Here is a 16,127-nt window from a genome sequence, read left to right as displayed (position 1 = left end):
GCGGCCCCGAATCCAGGGCACGGAGAGGGAGAGGCGGACACAGAGCTGGCCCTGCTGGCCAGGGCCAGTGCCACGTGCTGGGTGCCATGTGCTGGGTGCCATATACCGTGTGCCACATGCTATACGACCTGTGCCACACCCTGTGCACCCTGTGTCCCCAGCTGTGCTCTGTGTGCCGTGCCCCATGTGCTGTGTATGTGTATCCTGTGCCATGGGCTGTGCACCACGTTCATGTGCCCTGTGACATGTGTTGTGCCATGTCCCGTGTGCTGTGCCACACTGTGTGCTGTGTACCAAGTGCTGTGTGTCATGCACTGTGTGCTGTGTCCCACACGTCTGTCCCAAGTGCCACATGCTGGCATTAGATGCTCTGCCATGTGCTGTGTGGCACACTCCATGTATCTGTTCCACATGACATGTGCCTTGTCATGTTCCCTGTGCCATGTGCCATTTGTCATGTGACATGTTCCCTGTACCCTATGCCATGTTCTGTGTGCCACATCCCCTGTGCCACGTGCTGTGTGCCATGTTCTGTGTGCCATGTGCCCTGTGCCACGTGCTGTGTGCCATGTTCCACGTGGCATGTGCCATATGCCATGCGTCATGCAGTGCCATGTGCTGGGCACTGTGCTGTGCTGCTGCCACAGGCTGTGTGCTGATGCTACCAGCAGATGCTCCTGGCAAGGTGACATCCCCGGGTGTAGGGTGTGCCCAAGGCCACCAGAGACTGAAACTGGGGCCTGGCACAGCCTCATAGGCTAGAGGCCACCAGAGAGCCACCATGCAGGTGCCACTGAGCTGAATTCCAGGGTGTTGCCATCTCCCTGGGCACAGGTACAGATGCACCTGGGTGCAGGTGCCAGGCTGTTCCCATGCGGTGTCACTCACCAGGGTGGCTCTGCTGGCACCTGGGCACTGCTGGCAGCACAAGGCACGGGCAGGGGCTCAGTACCTGCACCCCCATTCAGCTCCTATTTATAGCTCCTGATTCATCTCCTGTAAGGAGGGATCATGGATGTTGCTGTGGAAACCCAAACCTGATGCCTGGGAGGCTGCAGCAGGGGCAGTCCTGGCATCCCAATCCATGGGGACAGAGGAACCCCATGGGGCTGGAAGTGTCCAGAGACACCACGCTGGGTTGTCCCCACCGGCAGGAGGGGCTGACAGAGGTGGCAGGGTTGACAACGTTGGCAGTGGGGACAGAAGTGGCAGGACACTGGTGCCACTGTTCCACAGACCCTAAGGAAGGTCTCACCACCTTCCTGCTCTCAGGCAGCCCCAGCCAGGGGTCCTGGTGGTGCCAGGGCCAAGCCCCCACCCTGCTCTCCCTGCAGGGGCAAGGTAAGGAAGCCAGTTAAACATTGGCTGAGCCTCTGTTTGCCAAAGAGCAATTCCTTGGAAAGTGGCAGGAGAGGCGCTGGGGGCTCTGGGTGCTGCCAGCCTGGGAGACCCCAGAGTGCTGAGGGGTGCAACAAACACCCCAGGAGGGGAGATGGGCAGGGGGGGCATCCAACCGAGATAGTGGGGGCAAGGCTACAGGAAGGGGATCTGCTGGCAGGGAGACTCCAGAGGTGAGGGCCCTGCTCCTGCTGAAGGTGTCAGCTCCATCCCACAGGCTCTGGTGGCAGTCTGTCGCCAGACTGTCCGCCCCGGAGCCAAACACCCCGCCCCGGCCGCGCTTCCCACCCGGTCATTGCCCCCGAGCCGTTGATAGGTCCCCGGGGGATGCATCCCCACCCCAAACTGTTCCTGATAACAGCAGCTCTTCCCTCTGCCGGCGCTGCTTCCCGCTCCACTCCCCTGCCAAACAGCTTGCCTGCCTGGAACAGCAATAAATATTTATTTCCGCAGGGCGGGATGGGCGGAAAGGGGGGGTCACGGCCACACGCCCCCGGCCGGGAGGAGCGAGGGCCACGGGGGCGGCCACAATGCACGGCTGGAAAAGCTCCCTGTCCCCAGGGAGCTGGGATGGCGCCATGGCTCCCCACCAGACCCCAAACCCCAGGTGCTGGGGTGGCACACGGGGTGTTTTATGGGGGTCTCCATGCGGTGGTTCTCAGCAGGTGAGGGCTCAGCGTCCCCCCCAGCTCCCTTCAGGCCATGGGCCATTGCGAGGGCAGCTCCACGTCCCCCATCTCCTCCTGGTAGCGCCGGTTGAAGAGGGCGTTTTGCTCGGGGGAGAAGTGGCTGCGCCAGTCCCCAACCACCCCTGTGGGACAGAGGGAACAGGCACTCAGGGATGCTGCACCCACACCCCCCAGCCCCAGCCCAACTCCCCCCACCTTTGCGCATGAAGCGGCCCTGGCTGTGGTCCATGATCTCGGCAGGGATGAGGGAGTAGTTGGCCATGGCGTTGTCCCTCATGGCAGAGAAGCTGCAGTGCTCCTCCAGGGCTGCCAGCGTCCCCGGGGCCAGCGGGCACCCCAGGAAGCTGCTGAGGCGCTGAGCTGTGCCACGCAGGTCCTGTGCAGGAGCAGGGTCAGCGCTGGGCACCAGCAGGGACGGGGACAGGGACCAGCAGGGATGGGGACCCGGCGGGCCTCACCTGGTGCATCTCCTCGTAGGTGACGTAGAGGATGTCCAGGAGGTGCCGCTGGCCCAGCCAGCCCTTGACGTGCTCAAACCAGGAGCCATAGTGCACTGTGGGGAGGTGGGCGGTGATGGGGGGCTCTGAGGCTGAGCCCACCCCCCCAGACTCCCCCAATCCCTACCTGTGCCCTCGAGGAACTGTGTCAGGAAGGCATCAAAGGAGCTGGGGTCGGGCAGGAACTTGGCCAGGTGGTGGAAGTGGTAGAAGGAGACAGCGACGTCTTTGGGGTTCCTGGCCACATAGATCACCTGGGGGGGGACACATTGTCATCCTCACAGCTCAGAGGATTCCTCTCCACCCCGCTCAGAAAGCCCCCACTGCTTCCCCAGCTGTGGCAAGCTCTGTGGGTGTGGGATGTCCCTTTAGGGACCCCCCAGACCCTGGGGACCCCTCGCACCTTGGCCTTGCTGCGCTGCAGGGCGGGGGCCAGGACGTGGGCGGGCAGGTGTGTGGTGAGGAGCCGCGGGCTCTCGGTGTCCCGCAGAGCCTCCCGGCTGTAGATCTGCTCCAGCCAGGGCGCCCGCTCCCAGTTGGGAATGGTCTTGGCCGGGCGGGCATCTCCGAGGCTGTAGAGCAGCGTCAGGATCTCCTGCATCCAGGTGGTGCCTGCAGAGGTGGGTGTGAGGGCAGGGCCACGGAGCGCCGCGGGGCGCGGCACAGCGTGGCACTGCATGGAATGGCACTGCACTGGCACAGGTAGCACGGATTGGCACAGTAAGGCACGGCTCAGCCTGTCCCGTCCCATCCCAACCCCTCCTGTGTCAGCTGTGTGCTGGGCTGGCAGTGCCGTGTCCCCCCTCCCTGAGCCCCCAGGGACACCAGGCTAGGCGGGGACAGCACGGCAGCGGGACAGGGGCTCAGGGGACAGAACCTGGACCAGGTCCGGGTGTCTCCAAGCCCGGCCACCTCCCAGCCCCGCCGGCAGATCCAGAAGAGCCCCCCACCCCTCCATCCCAATCCCAGCCCTGTCCCGCCGCGTCCCCTCGTTGTCCCAGCGTCCCCCCATCCCCTCACCCGATTTGGGGTAGGTGGCGATGAGCACATCGGTGGGGCGGAAGGTGAAGGCGGCGGCGAAGCCGAGGGACTCCTGCGTGTGGAGGTGGCCGGGCAGGGCGATGCCCTCAAAGGTCTCGGTCACCTTCATGCGCTCCATGGCCCTGCCGGGCGGGACGCGCCGGGAGCCGCTTAAATAGCGCCGAAAGAGGAAGCGGCCCCGGCGGGCGGGGGGCCGGAACCCCCCGGCACATTCCTGCCGGGGAGCCGGGAATTCGGCCGCGCTGGGGCCAGCGCCGGGAGAGCGCTGCTGGCAGGGGCTGGAGACACCCGGGATGGGATGGGAGGGGAGGGGATGGGTGCGATGGGAGTCCTTCCTTCCCGGACCCACCGCCGCAGCCGGGAGAAATGTGAGGGCCGCGTCACCTCGGGAAGGGAGCCGGGAGTCCCGAGGGATGCCAGCCCCTCACCGTCCCCACCCTGAGCTCCCCATGGCTGGCGCTGGAAGAGTGGGTTCCCGCCCTAGCACACCCCGGGATGAGGTGTCCAGTTAGAGCGGCCATCTCCACGTGGCTCCTTGCCATTCCCAGAAGCTCCATCAAGGCCGCTTGCTGGGAAGACACCACAGCTGGAGCCAGCAGGGATGCGCAGCATCCGCAGGACAGCGGTGCCTCAGTTTCCCCTCGGGACGCTGCAGCGGGACCGGAGTGTGGGGGATCCAAGCACACATGGAGGAGCAGCAGCAGCCCCACAGCACGGCCGTGCCACCCGGCTGCTTCCCCCCGGGCATGAGGCTGCTCCGGCGCCATGGCGGGGGGTGGCTCTGGGGTGGCTGGAGCCCATCCCAGACCCGTCACCGCACGCAAGCCGGAAAACTTAATCCACAGCCGTCGCAGGCAGGGACTGCCCGAGTGTCCCGGGGCCGGGGTGAGCGGGCCAGGGGTGTTGGGGGTGCTGGGGGTGCCAGTGCTGAACTGGGGGTGACGATGGATGCCGGGGCCGGGGAGGTTCAGGCGCGGATGGGACTGGCACTTTCCCAACCGAAAAAAATCTGGGCTTCATTAGACGGGCTGGGAGCGTCCCCGCGGCTCGGAGAGGCCCTGGCACGGCACAGCCACCAGGGCTGGGCTGGGGGAGGCCGTGGCTGTGCAGCCCTGGCATTGCCAAGCGGGCACAGGGCACCGGGGAGGGGTAAGGCTGCGCTCCTGGTTATTCATTGACGGCGGGAGGCGACTTGATGAGCGCGGGCGGCCGTCCCAGGCATGTGCCTCACACGGTGGTGGCAGGTTCCCCCCTTGTCCCCAGCAGCACCCAGCAGGAGAAGATGGCCAGGCGGGAGCGTGTGGGTGCTGGTGCTGGCGCTGGCGCTGCCCAGCACTGGACAGCAGTACCTGGAGGAGGCCGAGAGGATCATGAACAGCACGCCGGTCATCGATGGGTGAGCAAAGGTCACCCAGCCCCGCAGCGTGCCCAGCTGCTCCGTCCCTGTGGGAAAGCCCCAGCTGGGAAACCCTACTGGGACAGCCCGGTGGGGGATCTCCGGGCCGGGCATTCCAGGGCTGTGCGGGGACAGGGAGCAACTTACCCTGGGGATCCCCATGCCAGGCACCCCAGGGCTGTGCGGGGACAGGGGACAGCTTTCCCGGGGATCCCGTGGGACCATCCGTGCAGCCGAGGGGATCCCCGGCGCCGCAGCCCAGCGGGATTGGGCAGGCTACCGGGAAACGGGGCTGAGGCTGCGCTAGGGGGAAGTCCCTGCTCAGCCCTGAGTGATGTCCCCGGTCCATTCTCGGGACCTTCTGGAGCTTCCCGTCCCCTGCAGCATTCCCTTGTGGGTCAGTGCTGTGCCACGGGACAGGGAGCAGGGGGACGCGGGACTGTGACAGGAGCAGGAAGTGGCACCCAACCCGGACCCTGCCACTTCCCCAGTGGCACTGCTCTGTGTGGGATGTCCCTGCCGTGATGTCTCTGTCAAAGGGATGCTGGGCTGGCTCCCCTGGGTGTGAGGGCTGATGAAGGGCTGGAAAGGTGCACGGGACGGTCCTCTGGGGGATGGATGGATGGATGGATGGATGGATGGATGGATGGATGGATGGATGGATGGATGGATGGATGGATGGAGGATGGATGGATGGATGGATGGATGGATGGATGGAATGACAGCCAGATGAGGGGACTGTGTGTGAGGCCAGCCAGGGGGATTGGCAGCCTGAGGGTGAGTGGGCAGAGGATCAGGTCACTCCTCAGTGCCACCCTGTCCCTGCCCAGGCACAATGACCTGCCCTGGCAGCTCCTCCGGAAATTCAACAACCAGCTGGGGCTGCCAGGAGCCAACCTGACAGTGCTGAACGACACCCACACCAACATCCCCAAACTGCGCCAGGGGCACGTGGGCGGGCAGGTGGGAGCACTGGGGCGGGCACTGGGGTGGGCTCTGGGGAGGGCAGGGGGCATCAGGGTGGGCAGTGAGGGTACCAGGGAGGGTGGAGGGCACTGGGCTGGGCAGGGACACCCGGGATGGCACCAGGGTGAGCAGTGGGGCTCGTGGGACAGCACCAGGCAGAGATGTTGGGGTGGACACTGGAGTGGACAGCGGGGTGGGCATAGGGGGGGCAGTGGGGTGGATGCTGGAGTGGGCAGCGGGGTGGGCAGCAGGGTGGGCAGTGGATTGGGCAGCAGGGTGGGCAGCAGGGCAGGCAGTGGATTGGGCAGCAGGGTGGGCAGTGGATTGGGCAGTGGATTGGGCAGCAGGGTGGGCAGCAGGGTGGGCAGTAGGGTGGGCAGTAGGGCAGGCAGTGGATTGGGCAGCAGGGTGGGCAGCAGGGTGGGCAGCAGGGTGGGCAGTGGATTGGGCAGCAGGGCAGGCAGGCAGTGCCCGTGCTGCCATGCTGACCGAGTGCCCATGGCAGTTCTGGTCGGTGTACGTGCCCTGCGAGACGCAGAACAAGGACGCGGTGAGGCGCACGCTGGAGCAGATGGACGTGGTGCAGCGCATGTGTGACCTGTACCCAGAGACCTTCTCCTGTGTCACCAGCGCCGATGGTGAGTGGCACCACCAAGGGAGGTGTCCCCGGGGCACCACGGGGGTGCTGACGGGCCGTGCCCACCCAGCTGATGCCCCCACCCCTCTGCAGGCATCCGGCAGGCGTTCAGGAGTGGGAAGGTGGCCAGCCTCATGGGGGTGGAGGGTGGCCACTCCATCGACAGCAGCCTGGGCGTCCTGCGCTCCCTCTACCGCCTGGGTGCCCGCTACATGACCCTCACCCACAGCTGCAACACCCCCTGGTAGGACCCCAGTGGGGCACAGAGGGTGGCAGCGCTGGCACGGGGGGATCTGGCCAGAGGTGTGGCCACTCTGATGCTCTCCCTGTTCTGTAGGGCTGACAACTGGCTGGTGGACACCAAGGATGAAAACCCTGTGCACCATGGCCTCTCAGCCTTTGGGAAGGTGAGAAAGTGGTGTCCAGGAGCAGTGGCATTGGAGGAATGTGGTACTGGAACCCACTGGCTCTATGCTGGCTGCAGTGTCCCATCCATCCATCCATCCATCCATCCATCCATCCATCCATCCATCCATCCATCCATCCATCCATCCATCCATCCATCCCTCTGTCCCATCAGCCAAAAGCCACCCAAGCAGCTCCAGACATCCCCATGGGGGACCCCTGCCACGCACCCCTCAGCCCCCCATCCCCATCCCTGTCCTCTGTAGATGGTGGTGCAGGAGATGAACCGCCTGGGCATGATCGTGGACCTGGCCCACGTCTCGGTGGACACGATGAAGGCCGTGCTGAACATCTCCAAAGCTCCCGTCATCTTCAGCCACTCGTCTGCCTACGGCATCTGCCCGCACCGCCGCAACGTGCCCGACGACGTGCTGCGGCTGGTGGTGAGTGGGGGACAGGGCAGGGGCACTGGGGGCTCTGGGGAGTCTGGGGAGTCTGGGGGCTCAGGGCTGTTCCCCTCCAGAGCTCCACGGGCAGCTTGGTGATGGTCAACTTCTACAATTCCTACGTGACCTGCAGTGACAAAGCCAACCTGTCCAACGTTGCAGGTGAGGAGGTGCCCGGGTGGGTGGGGGATGGCAGTGACCCCCCTGCCCTGCTCACTCCAGTCCCCCTCCCCACAGACCACCTGGACTACGTGAAGAAGGTGGCTGGTCCTGGGGCTGTTGGCTTCGGCGGGGACTACGATGGGGTCACAGGGTAAAGGGGGTGATGGTGCAGGATGGGATGGGACAGCGTGTCCCCATCATGGGGACTTCCTGAGGGGTGGGGGCATCCCCCCCTGCACCGTGTGTGGGCAGCTGGGGGTGCTGGGAGTGGCCCAGCTGTGAGCTGTGTGTGGCACAGGGTCCCCACTGGCCTGGAGGATGTCTCCAAGTATCCTGCCTTGGTGGCCGAGCTACTGGCAAGGAACTGGACAGAGCAGGAGGTGAAGCTGGCCCTGGCTGAGAACCTGCTCCGGGTCTTCGAGACAGTGGAGGAGGTGAGTGGGGCACGGGGGTGTACAGGGCAAGGGGACACTTGGACCATGGGGACACAAATGGCACTGGGGGCATCAGGAATGGGGATGTATGGGGCATGGGCACACTTGAGGCAGCAGACACAGGTGGAACAAGAGGGCATGTGGCACTCAGGAATTCATGGGGACACGGGGAGGCACAGGGACACACGGGCACCATGAGGGGATGGTGTGGGTGGCACAGGGATGCACAGGGTGGCAGGGACTCTGTGTGGATGGGCACTGCCCATCACGGCAGGAGCCCACACTGTCCCCATGGCAGGTGAAGAGGACCCTGCAGGACACAGCTCCCCACGAGACCCCCATCGCCTTCGAGGAGCTGGAGGGGTCGTGCAGAACCAGCTATGGGTATTCCAACGGTGCCAGCACTGCCCAGCGCCCGCCGGCAGCCCTGGCACTGCTGCTGGCGCTGGCCCCGCTCCTCTCCGTGCTCTTCTAGCGCTGCTGCCGCCGTGACCCTGGCACCGCGCCCAGGGCTGCCGGACCTGCCGGCAAAATAAAACCGTGGCTCGAGTAGCGCCGGCAGCGAGTGTCGATGTGGGACCCCCCGCCAGAGCCCGCCGCTCCTGGCTGGACATGCTGGGCCACCCCCGCGTGTCACCGGCCACCCCCGCGTGTCACCGGCGGGCAGAGCAGCAGGGTCCCGGCGGCGCTCGCACCGGGAAGCTGTAACAGCTCCGGGAGTGACACATCCCGGCAACACCTGGCCAGGGCACCGCAGCGCTGCCTCCGCAGGATGCTTCCATTAATCATTAGTTAATTAATTGGCTACTTAATTATCTCCTTAGCAATTTCCTCTCGCATTCAGGAACAGCCTGTCGGAGCGGAGGCGGGGGAACAGGCAGGAGAAGGAGAGACATCTCTTCCTGTGGCATTCGGGGTTTGGCTGAGGCGCGGTGCCCGTCTGCCAGCCGGGCACGGGGAGGGGAGTGGGGACGGGGAAAGCGTCTCTGGGCACAGGGGAAAAATGGGAACAGGGAAGGGAAGAGGGAAGGGAAGGCTGCACCCTCATCCCTGCTGCCTCGGGCGGGTGCTGATAGCAGGGTGGGTGCGGTGCCACCTCGGTGCAGTGACAAGTCTGGGATCTCCCCCGGGGGTCCCAGCTTGTCCCCTCGAGGGCTGGGGAACGGTGCAGGGGGCTGGGCTGGCCCAACCCTCATGGGGAGGGAGCCGGGCTCCAGCTGCCCCGAGATCCTGCTCGCTCTGGTCCCCCCCTGTTCAGCCACATGAAAGGGACAGGTCCTTGCAGGGGTGGCGACAGTGGGGAAGGGGTTGTACCCCGAGCCACCTCCCAGCTCCTGGATGGCCAGAGGCTCTGGGAACAAAAGCAGCCCCTTCTTCCTCCTCAGGTTCAGGGCAGGGGACACACTGAGGCAACAGGGACCACAGACCCCCCAACACACACTGGGGCGTTCAGAGATTGTTTATTTAAACCCACAGAAGGGCATGGACACGGTTTGGGGAAAAAGAAGGCAAATAAAAAAAACCACCAATGAAATCACACAGAGAGATCCTGGGGAGAGGGACAGGGGCAGATCTGGAGCTCCCAGTGCCACGGAGACAGGAGCCAGACACAAATCTCCAGGGTCTGCTGCCTCCTCTTCCTCGGAGGTGAGGAAGGCTCTGTGTCACCAGCCACGTGCTCCAAGGCCACTGAACTCAGGAAAAATAATCAAAGCAGCGGGAAGTGTTTGTGCCGGGGAGGTGGCCCCCCGTGACATCTCCCAGAGGTGAAAGTTCCTCCTGGGAGACCCAAAGGAAACAGAGCTTCCTTCCTGGAGAGCTTCCAGCAATCCAGCAGCTCCGCGGTGCCGGGGATCACGCGGGAGGGGCACAAACAGTTCCAGCCCCAGGGGAAGGTGACAGGGGACAGGGATAAACAGCGGGAGGGGACACAGATAACAGCCCCCACCCCCAGCCCGGTGCCAGCAGCGAGGGGACAGAGGATATCCAGGGGACGAGGCACAGGGATCGAGACAGAGCTGCTCCGGGATGGTTTTGCATTCCACACCCACCCAGCAGGGGGACATTTGGGGACGTGTTTCAGCCACCACAGCTGCTGCAATCCACTCCCTGTGCTGGACATGGGTCCCCACTGGTCCAAACTGGCAGTCAGGGCCGGGATAACCATTTCCAGCTGGCAGTGCCTGGGGAATGTGAGGATTGACACGCACAGGGCTGGGCAGGGGGGGTGTTCCAAAGGGCACTTCGTGGTACAGGGCTGGGGGTGTCAGACACGAGCAGCAAAGGGCACAGGGACAGTGACAGCGAGGGAGGGGACACCCCGGTGTCATCACCCCTTCCTGCAAGGCACCGACCTCCCCAGATGCACAGCTGGGCACAGGGCCCTTCCCACAGCTCTGCCAGAGACTGGGAACCCTGCAGGCTCTCCTGCTCTTCCCAAACAGCTCCTGAGGAACTCAGCCCACAGCTCAGCTCTGGGCAGGGACGGGGAACAACAGAGGAGTTGGGGAGCAGCAAAATCCCCTTAGTGTTCCATCAGCAGTGGGATGTGAGGCTCTGCCAGGCAGCACCCCCAAACTCAGCCCCCCACAGTCCAGCACAGCGTTCCACATTCCCACCGGGATCGCTGCCTGCTCAGGGCAGGGCTGTCACCCCCCTGAGATGAGTCCCGAGGCAGGGGGGGCTGGGGTGGTGCTGAGGGGCTGCAGGAGGGGGTCCCACTCCTCCAGTGGGGCCGTGCACAGGGACAGCTCAGTTCCGCAGGGCAGCCAGCCTGGAGGGCAGAGCAGGAGAGGAGAGCAGGTCAGGGCAGCAGAACTGCCTCAGCCCAGGAGCCAGCATGGCCAGGGGACTCCTCTGAGCCTCCCCAAGAAGGGACACAACTCTTCACCATCCTGGGAACTGTGCAGGGACAAGGGGAGAACCAACCTCCGGGAGAGCTGGTCCTCCTGGGAGCGCACAGAGCTCTCCCCCACGGCCGAGGCTCCCTCGGGCAGCTGGTTGAGCTGGTCCATGATCTCCAGCCCATTCTCCTCAGCAATCTGCACAATCAGGCTGTCCACCTGCTCCTGCGGCGTGCTCAGCGTGGTGGCCGAGCTCATGGAGTCCTCCATGACCTGGGACAGACACAGCCCTGTCACCCTGCCCGCCCACAGAGCCAGCAGGGACCCCCCTGGCATCTCCTGGCACTCACCGACGTGTGAACATCCAAATTCTGCACCTGCTGCTCGAATTTATCCATCACTGCTGACACCTTCTGCAGGTCCATGGAGCTCAGGGCCTTGTCCAGAGCCTTGGTCACCTGTGCCATGTTTTTCGTCACCTGCAAGGGGAGGTTCCTTCAGAATTACAGACAAATCCAAACACTGTCCCAACACCATCCCAGGTAGGATGAACCTGTCTGAAAGGTCTGAGACCACCAGGAGCCCTGGTGGTGGCTGGAGGCAGCGAGAGGGGAAGCTCCACGTGGGGCTGGAGGCCCCAGATCCCTGCTGGAGGCTCTCACCCCTTTCATGGTGACGGCTGTCTGCACCTTGGAGGCCACAGCATCCACCCTGGAGGCCATGCGCAGCCAGTTGAGCCCCTCGTTCTTCTTGCGGATGGCATTCTCTGCATAAACACGGGCACACTCCACGTTCTTCTGCTGCAGGGCCTGCACAGGGAGAGCCACGCTCAGAGACCCCCCAGCCTTCAGACCGTGCCCCAGAGCAGGAGTCAAACACTCCTCGTGTCACTGGGTCACCCTGGCAGAGCAGCAGCAGAGGGTGGGCAGGGGATCAGGCTCTCTCCCACTCCCACACGGTGGGAGGAGGCAATTCCAGCAGCCCCACGGGGCTGAGCACCGGCAGGATGAGCCCCACGCACCTTTTTGACTTTGGCTTGCTCGGCCTTGGAGTCTTTCTCGGCTTTCTTGGAGAGTTTCTCCAGCTGCTTCGCTGTGAACTGTGGAGAGGAGCGGGACAGCAGCGGGATCCAGCGGGGCAGGACCAGGGACAGAGTCATGGGATGGTTTGGGCTGGAAGGGACCTCACAGCCCCTCTCATCCCACCCGTGCCTCGGCAGGGACACACTCCAGCACCCCCAGGGGCTCCAGGCCCACCCAAGCCGGCCTTGGGCACTCCCAGGGCGGTCACGGCTCTCCGGGCACCTGTGCCACGCCCTCCCAGCAAGGAATTCCTTCCCAATATCTCATCTAACCCTCCCCTCCGGCACCGGCAAGTGTTCCCCTTAGTGCCGCCGTACCAGCCCACCTGTCCCACCCCAGCCACCTCTCGGTGCCCGCGGCTGCCCGAGCCTTTGCCCGCGGCACCTCCGGTCACCCCCGGCCGGGGCCGCTCCTGTCGCGGTGCCGCCGCAGGAGGAGCCCCGATGAGGCCGAGCCAGCGGGAGGAACGGGCCCGGAACCCTCCCGGGACCGGCGATACGGGACGGAAAGGAGGCGGGAGGGGCCTCCGCTGCTCTCACCTTCAGCTGGAACAGCGTGTCTGGAAAGGAAGGAGAGCACAGTCTCAGCGACGGGACCGGGATCGGCTACCGGGGACCCCGCCCACACCTCCCAGCCGCCAGTCCCGGCTCCGACCCTCACCCCCAGCCCCACCCACACCGGGAGGCGCCGGTACCGCCCAACCCCCCGGTACCGTCCATCCTGCCCGCCGCCGCTTCCGGGTGCCGCCGCCGCTTCCGGGCTGCGCGCGCTGAATCTCGCGAGAGCGCCGCCCCGGCGGGGCGGGAGGGGAGAGCGGAAAAGCCTCGGGGTGTCGCACGCCAGGGGCGGGGCCGCGAGGGGGCGGGGCTGTGGCGTGACAGGGTCGCTATTGGTCCCTCTCTAGCAACGGTTGCCAGAGGCTAATGCGTGTGGGCGGGGCCTGGGGGTGGGCGGGGCCTGCGGCAGGATCGTCCCGCGCGCGCGCAGCGCGGAAACTCGTCTGCGGACATGGCGGCGGCTGAGGCGGGAGAAGCCGCGAACGGGGTCGGGATCGGCATCGGCATCGGCACCGGCCGAGCCGGAGCTGGAGCCCCTGCGGCTGCGGCGGACTGCGGGGCGACGGCTTCTTCGAGGTTCCGGCAGCCGGTCGGGTGAGTGCACCGCGGGTTCCCCGGGGCTGTGGGGACTGTTTGGGGTGAGGAACCCTGGAGGCGGCACCGCCTGGGACGCGGACTCTTTGCTTCAGCTGGGCCGTGCCGCAGCCGTGAAGGAGTTGAGAAGCTGAATCGGATCGGGGAGGGACGTACGGCAGTGGTGTCGAGTGCGGGCGGTGCCTCACGGGCGGGACCGGGAAGGGAGCTCGGAGCTAATTCCGTTCCACTGCCATGGATGGGTAGCGGCGCCTTCCCCGGGATCGCGTTGTCCTGCCCAGCCTGGCTCGGGCACTTCCCGGCGTGGGGCAGCCACAGGTTCTCTGTGCTAGCGCCTCCGCACATCACAGGGGGATATTCCTTACGGATATCCCATCCAGCCCTGCCCTCTGCCAGTGGAAAGCCATTCCCCGTGCAGAATCCCAGCACGGTGTGGGTCGGGAGGGGCCCGAAGCTCGGCCAGTGGGGCGGGACTGAGCCAGCTGTGTGAGCTGGTGCTAACTGGCCTGTGCTGCCCCCAGGACCGAGCCCGGGACACGCTGACCGACGAGACAGGGCTCTGAAGAAGGTGCGGATGGACAACGAGAAGGATGGTAATGGAGGAGCAGGGGAACAGGGGCTGCTCTGCCTCCAGCTCCAGGCCATTCCTGCAGCACGGCTTCTCCTCCCTGCCCAGGAATGCCCATCAGCAGCCTGAGGGAGATCACCCTGCTCCTGGAGCTCAAGCACCCCAACATCGTGGAACTGAAGGAGGTGGTTGTGGGAAACCACCTGGAGAGGTGAGAGTCCCCTGTCTGTCCTCCAAACCTCCCTGGGAGCCCTGAGCCACCTGAGCAGACAAACATGTCCTGGGGGATGCTCTGACCTTACCTTGTGTCCAACAGCATTTTCCTGGTGATGGGATACTGCGAGCAGGACCTGGCCAGTCTCCTGGAGAACATGCAAACGCCCTTCTCAGAGGCTCAGGTACAGGGTGGGGCAGGATTTGGGTCCAGCACCCCCTTAGAGGGTGCTGCTATTCCTGCCAAAACATGTGGGCACCATGAAGGGCTCCCTAGACCTCGAGCTGGGGGATCCCAGGGATTCTGATGGAGCCTGGGCTTTGCTCTCAGTGAACCCTTCAGGGACTTTCCAGGCTGGGTTTGGGGCTGGAGCAAACTGTCAGGGAAACAGAGCTGGGAGAAAATGCCCACCCAGAACCCCCAGATGGAGGGACTGCAGGACACCCCAGTGGGTTTGGCCTATGGGGGTTTATCCAGTGAGTGCTGATCCCACAGAGGTCACAGCTCCTGTCCTCTGTCCACAGGTGAAGTGCATCATCCTGCAGGTGCTCAAGGGCCTGCAGTACCTCCATGAGAACTACATCATCCACAGGTAGGAGTGGCAGGATGGAGCTGGGGGATAGAGGGGACATGTCCCAAATCCTGGGAGCAAGCAGCACCATCAGGAGCAGCTCAGGGTGGGGCTTTGGTGCCTATCAGTGTGGGAGCACTGGCAGGGCAAGGAGGCCATGGAGTGGTGGGATTGGGTTTTCCTTGTGGTCTCTCACCTCCAGCTGCCCCATTTCCCACAGGGACCTGAAGGTCTCCAACCTGCTGATGACTGACAAAGGCTGTGTGAAGATAGGTGAGTTCTGGCACCTGCATCCAGCTGTGGCTGCTCTGTGCCATGACCACAGCTCAGAGCTGGGCTCCCTCCTGACTCTGCCTCTCTGTTGCAGCTGATTTTGGCCTGGCACGCACCTATGGGATGCCCCCTAAGCCCATGACCCCCAAAGTGGTGACTCTGTGGTAAGTGTCTGGTGCCAGGGTGGGCCCTCCCAGTGGGATGGGCTCGTGCCAGCTCTGCCAGTGAGTGTCCCCTGTGCAGGTACCGTGCACCAGAGCTGCTGCTGGGGATGACAACCCAGACCACCAGCATCGACATGTGGTAAAGGAGGGGACTGAGGCTGCCTGGATGGGGCTGGGGGGCTGCAAACTGCAGGAGGATCACTGGAGAGGCTCCTGTGCTCCACAGGGCTGCTGGCTGCATCCTGGCCGAGCTGCTGGCACACAAACCACTGCTGCCAGGCACCTCTGAGATCCACCAGATTGACCTCATTGTGCAGCTCCTGGGGACACCCAACGAGAACATCTGGCCAGTGAGAGCTCCCTGCCCCTTGTCCCTGTCCTTCCTCCCTGGCTGCTCCTCTGGCTCTTCCTCACACTCTGTTTCCCCCAGGGGTTCTCCAAGCTGCCACTGGCCACCCAGTACACCCTGCGCAAGCAGCCCTACAACAACCTGAAGCACAGGTTTCCCTGGCTCTCGGAGGCTGGGCTGAGGCTGCTCAACTTCCTCTTCATGTATGACCCCAAGAAAAGGTAAGAGCCAGGCAGGATGTGGGGTGGGGAGGGCAGGGAACCTGCCCCACGCTGTCCCCCTGGCTGGGGTAGTCCCACTCAGCCTTGTCCCCACAGGGCCACAGCCAAGGACTGCCTGGAGAGTTCCTACTTCAAGGAGAAGCCCTTGCGTGAGTACCCCCCCATCCTGGGGCAGGGCAGGATTTGGGAGGCTTTGGGCCCTGCTGAGCCCTCCTCTGTGCCCCACAGCCTGTGAGCCAGAGCTGATGCCCACCTTCCCACACCACCGGAACAAGCGGGCAGCCAGCACGGCGGCGGAGAGCCAGGCCAAGCGCAGCAAGCCCTGAGTGTGCCATGGCAACACGTGTGGTGTGTCCTGGCTGAGGAGGATTCCCTCAGCCCAACAGTCCTGGATCCATCCGTTCCCAGGACAGCTCCTGAATCCATTTTGGAGGCTAGGCAGGCTCCAGTCTGGGGCCAGGTGAGCTCAGTGCTGGGGCAGGAGAAGACAGATGGGGCCCAGAGATGCCCAGGCTTGGCAGGGTCAGTGCTGTCCCACAGGGGTCCTGGCTTGTGTTGTCTGTGTGGGGGAACCCCAGCTCTGCCATCAATAAAAGCATCTGGCAGTGGCAACATTGGGA

General features: G+C 64.5%; 4 protein-coding genes across 6 annotated transcripts; 2 read left to right on the top strand and 2 right to left on the bottom strand.

The window, feature by feature from the left end:
- Positions 1 to 1,877: 1,877 nt before the first annotated feature.
- Positions 1,878 to 3,795, bottom strand: LOC306806740 (sulfotransferase 2B1-like). Its single transcript, XM_079315760.1, has 6 exons — positions 3,605 to 3,795; positions 2,988 to 3,196; positions 2,712 to 2,838; positions 2,546 to 2,640; positions 2,283 to 2,463; positions 1,878 to 2,209 (listed from the first exon to the last, which is right to left on the bottom strand). Exons 1-6 carry the CDS (start codon positions 3,741 to 3,743, stop codon positions 2,094 to 2,096), a joined length of 867 nt encoding a protein of 288 aa, XP_079171886.1. The 5' UTR covers positions 3,744 to 3,795; the 3' UTR covers positions 1,878 to 2,093.
- A 228-nt stretch (positions 3,796 to 4,023) lies between these two features.
- Positions 4,024 to 8,584, top strand: DPEP1 (dipeptidase 1). Of its 3 annotated transcripts, none has more exons than XM_079315758.1 (11): positions 4,024 to 4,510; positions 4,892 to 5,021; positions 5,852 to 5,984; positions 6,493 to 6,625; positions 6,718 to 6,868; positions 6,962 to 7,031; positions 7,296 to 7,472; positions 7,553 to 7,637; positions 7,713 to 7,788; positions 7,936 to 8,071; positions 8,370 to 8,584. In XM_079315758.1, exons 1-11 carry the CDS (start codon positions 4,312 to 4,314, stop codon positions 8,544 to 8,546), a joined length of 1,467 nt encoding a protein of 488 aa, XP_079171884.1. In that variant the 5' UTR covers positions 4,024 to 4,311; the 3' UTR covers positions 8,547 to 8,584. The 3 variants fall into 3 exon arrangements, with proteins under 3 accessions (XP_079171884.1, XP_079171883.1, XP_079171885.1); XM_079315757.1 differs by having other exon boundaries at positions 4,889 to 5,021; XM_079315759.1 differs by lacking the exon at positions 4,024 to 4,510 and adding an exon at positions 4,578 to 4,774.
- Positions 8,585 to 9,512: 928 nt separating this feature from the next.
- Positions 9,513 to 12,825, bottom strand: CHMP1A (charged multivesicular body protein 1A). Its single transcript, XM_079316223.1, has 7 exons — positions 12,709 to 12,825; positions 12,536 to 12,555; positions 11,936 to 12,013; positions 11,577 to 11,723; positions 11,265 to 11,393; positions 11,000 to 11,187; positions 9,513 to 10,844 (listed from the first exon to the last, which is right to left on the bottom strand). The coding sequence occupies exons 1-7, from the start codon at positions 12,713 to 12,715 to the stop codon at positions 10,823 to 10,825; spliced, it is 591 nt and encodes a 196-aa protein (XP_079172349.1). The 5' UTR covers positions 12,716 to 12,825; the 3' UTR covers positions 9,513 to 10,822.
- A 172-nt stretch (positions 12,826 to 12,997) lies between these two features.
- Positions 12,998 to 16,119, top strand: CDK10 (cyclin dependent kinase 10). The gene is made up of 13 exons (XM_079316450.1): positions 12,998 to 13,147; positions 13,243 to 13,310; positions 13,669 to 13,740; positions 13,824 to 13,926; positions 14,032 to 14,113; positions 14,454 to 14,521; positions 14,721 to 14,773; positions 14,868 to 14,937; positions 15,017 to 15,076; positions 15,164 to 15,287; positions 15,368 to 15,507; positions 15,604 to 15,656; positions 15,736 to 16,119. The coding sequence occupies exons 3-13, from the start codon at positions 13,722 to 13,724 to the stop codon at positions 15,831 to 15,833; spliced, it is 870 nt and encodes a 289-aa protein (XP_079172576.1). The 5' UTR covers positions 12,998 to 13,147; positions 13,243 to 13,310; positions 13,669 to 13,721; the 3' UTR covers positions 15,834 to 16,119.
- The last annotated feature ends 8 nt before the right edge of the window (positions 16,120 to 16,127 follow it).

Source organism: Erithacus rubecula, assembly GCF_903797595.1.
Source record: "Erithacus rubecula genome assembly, chromosome: 12".
Taxonomy (NCBI): Eukaryota; Metazoa; Chordata; class Aves; order Passeriformes; family Muscicapidae; genus Erithacus; species Erithacus rubecula.
This window is presented reverse-complemented; position numbering and strand designations above follow the sequence as displayed.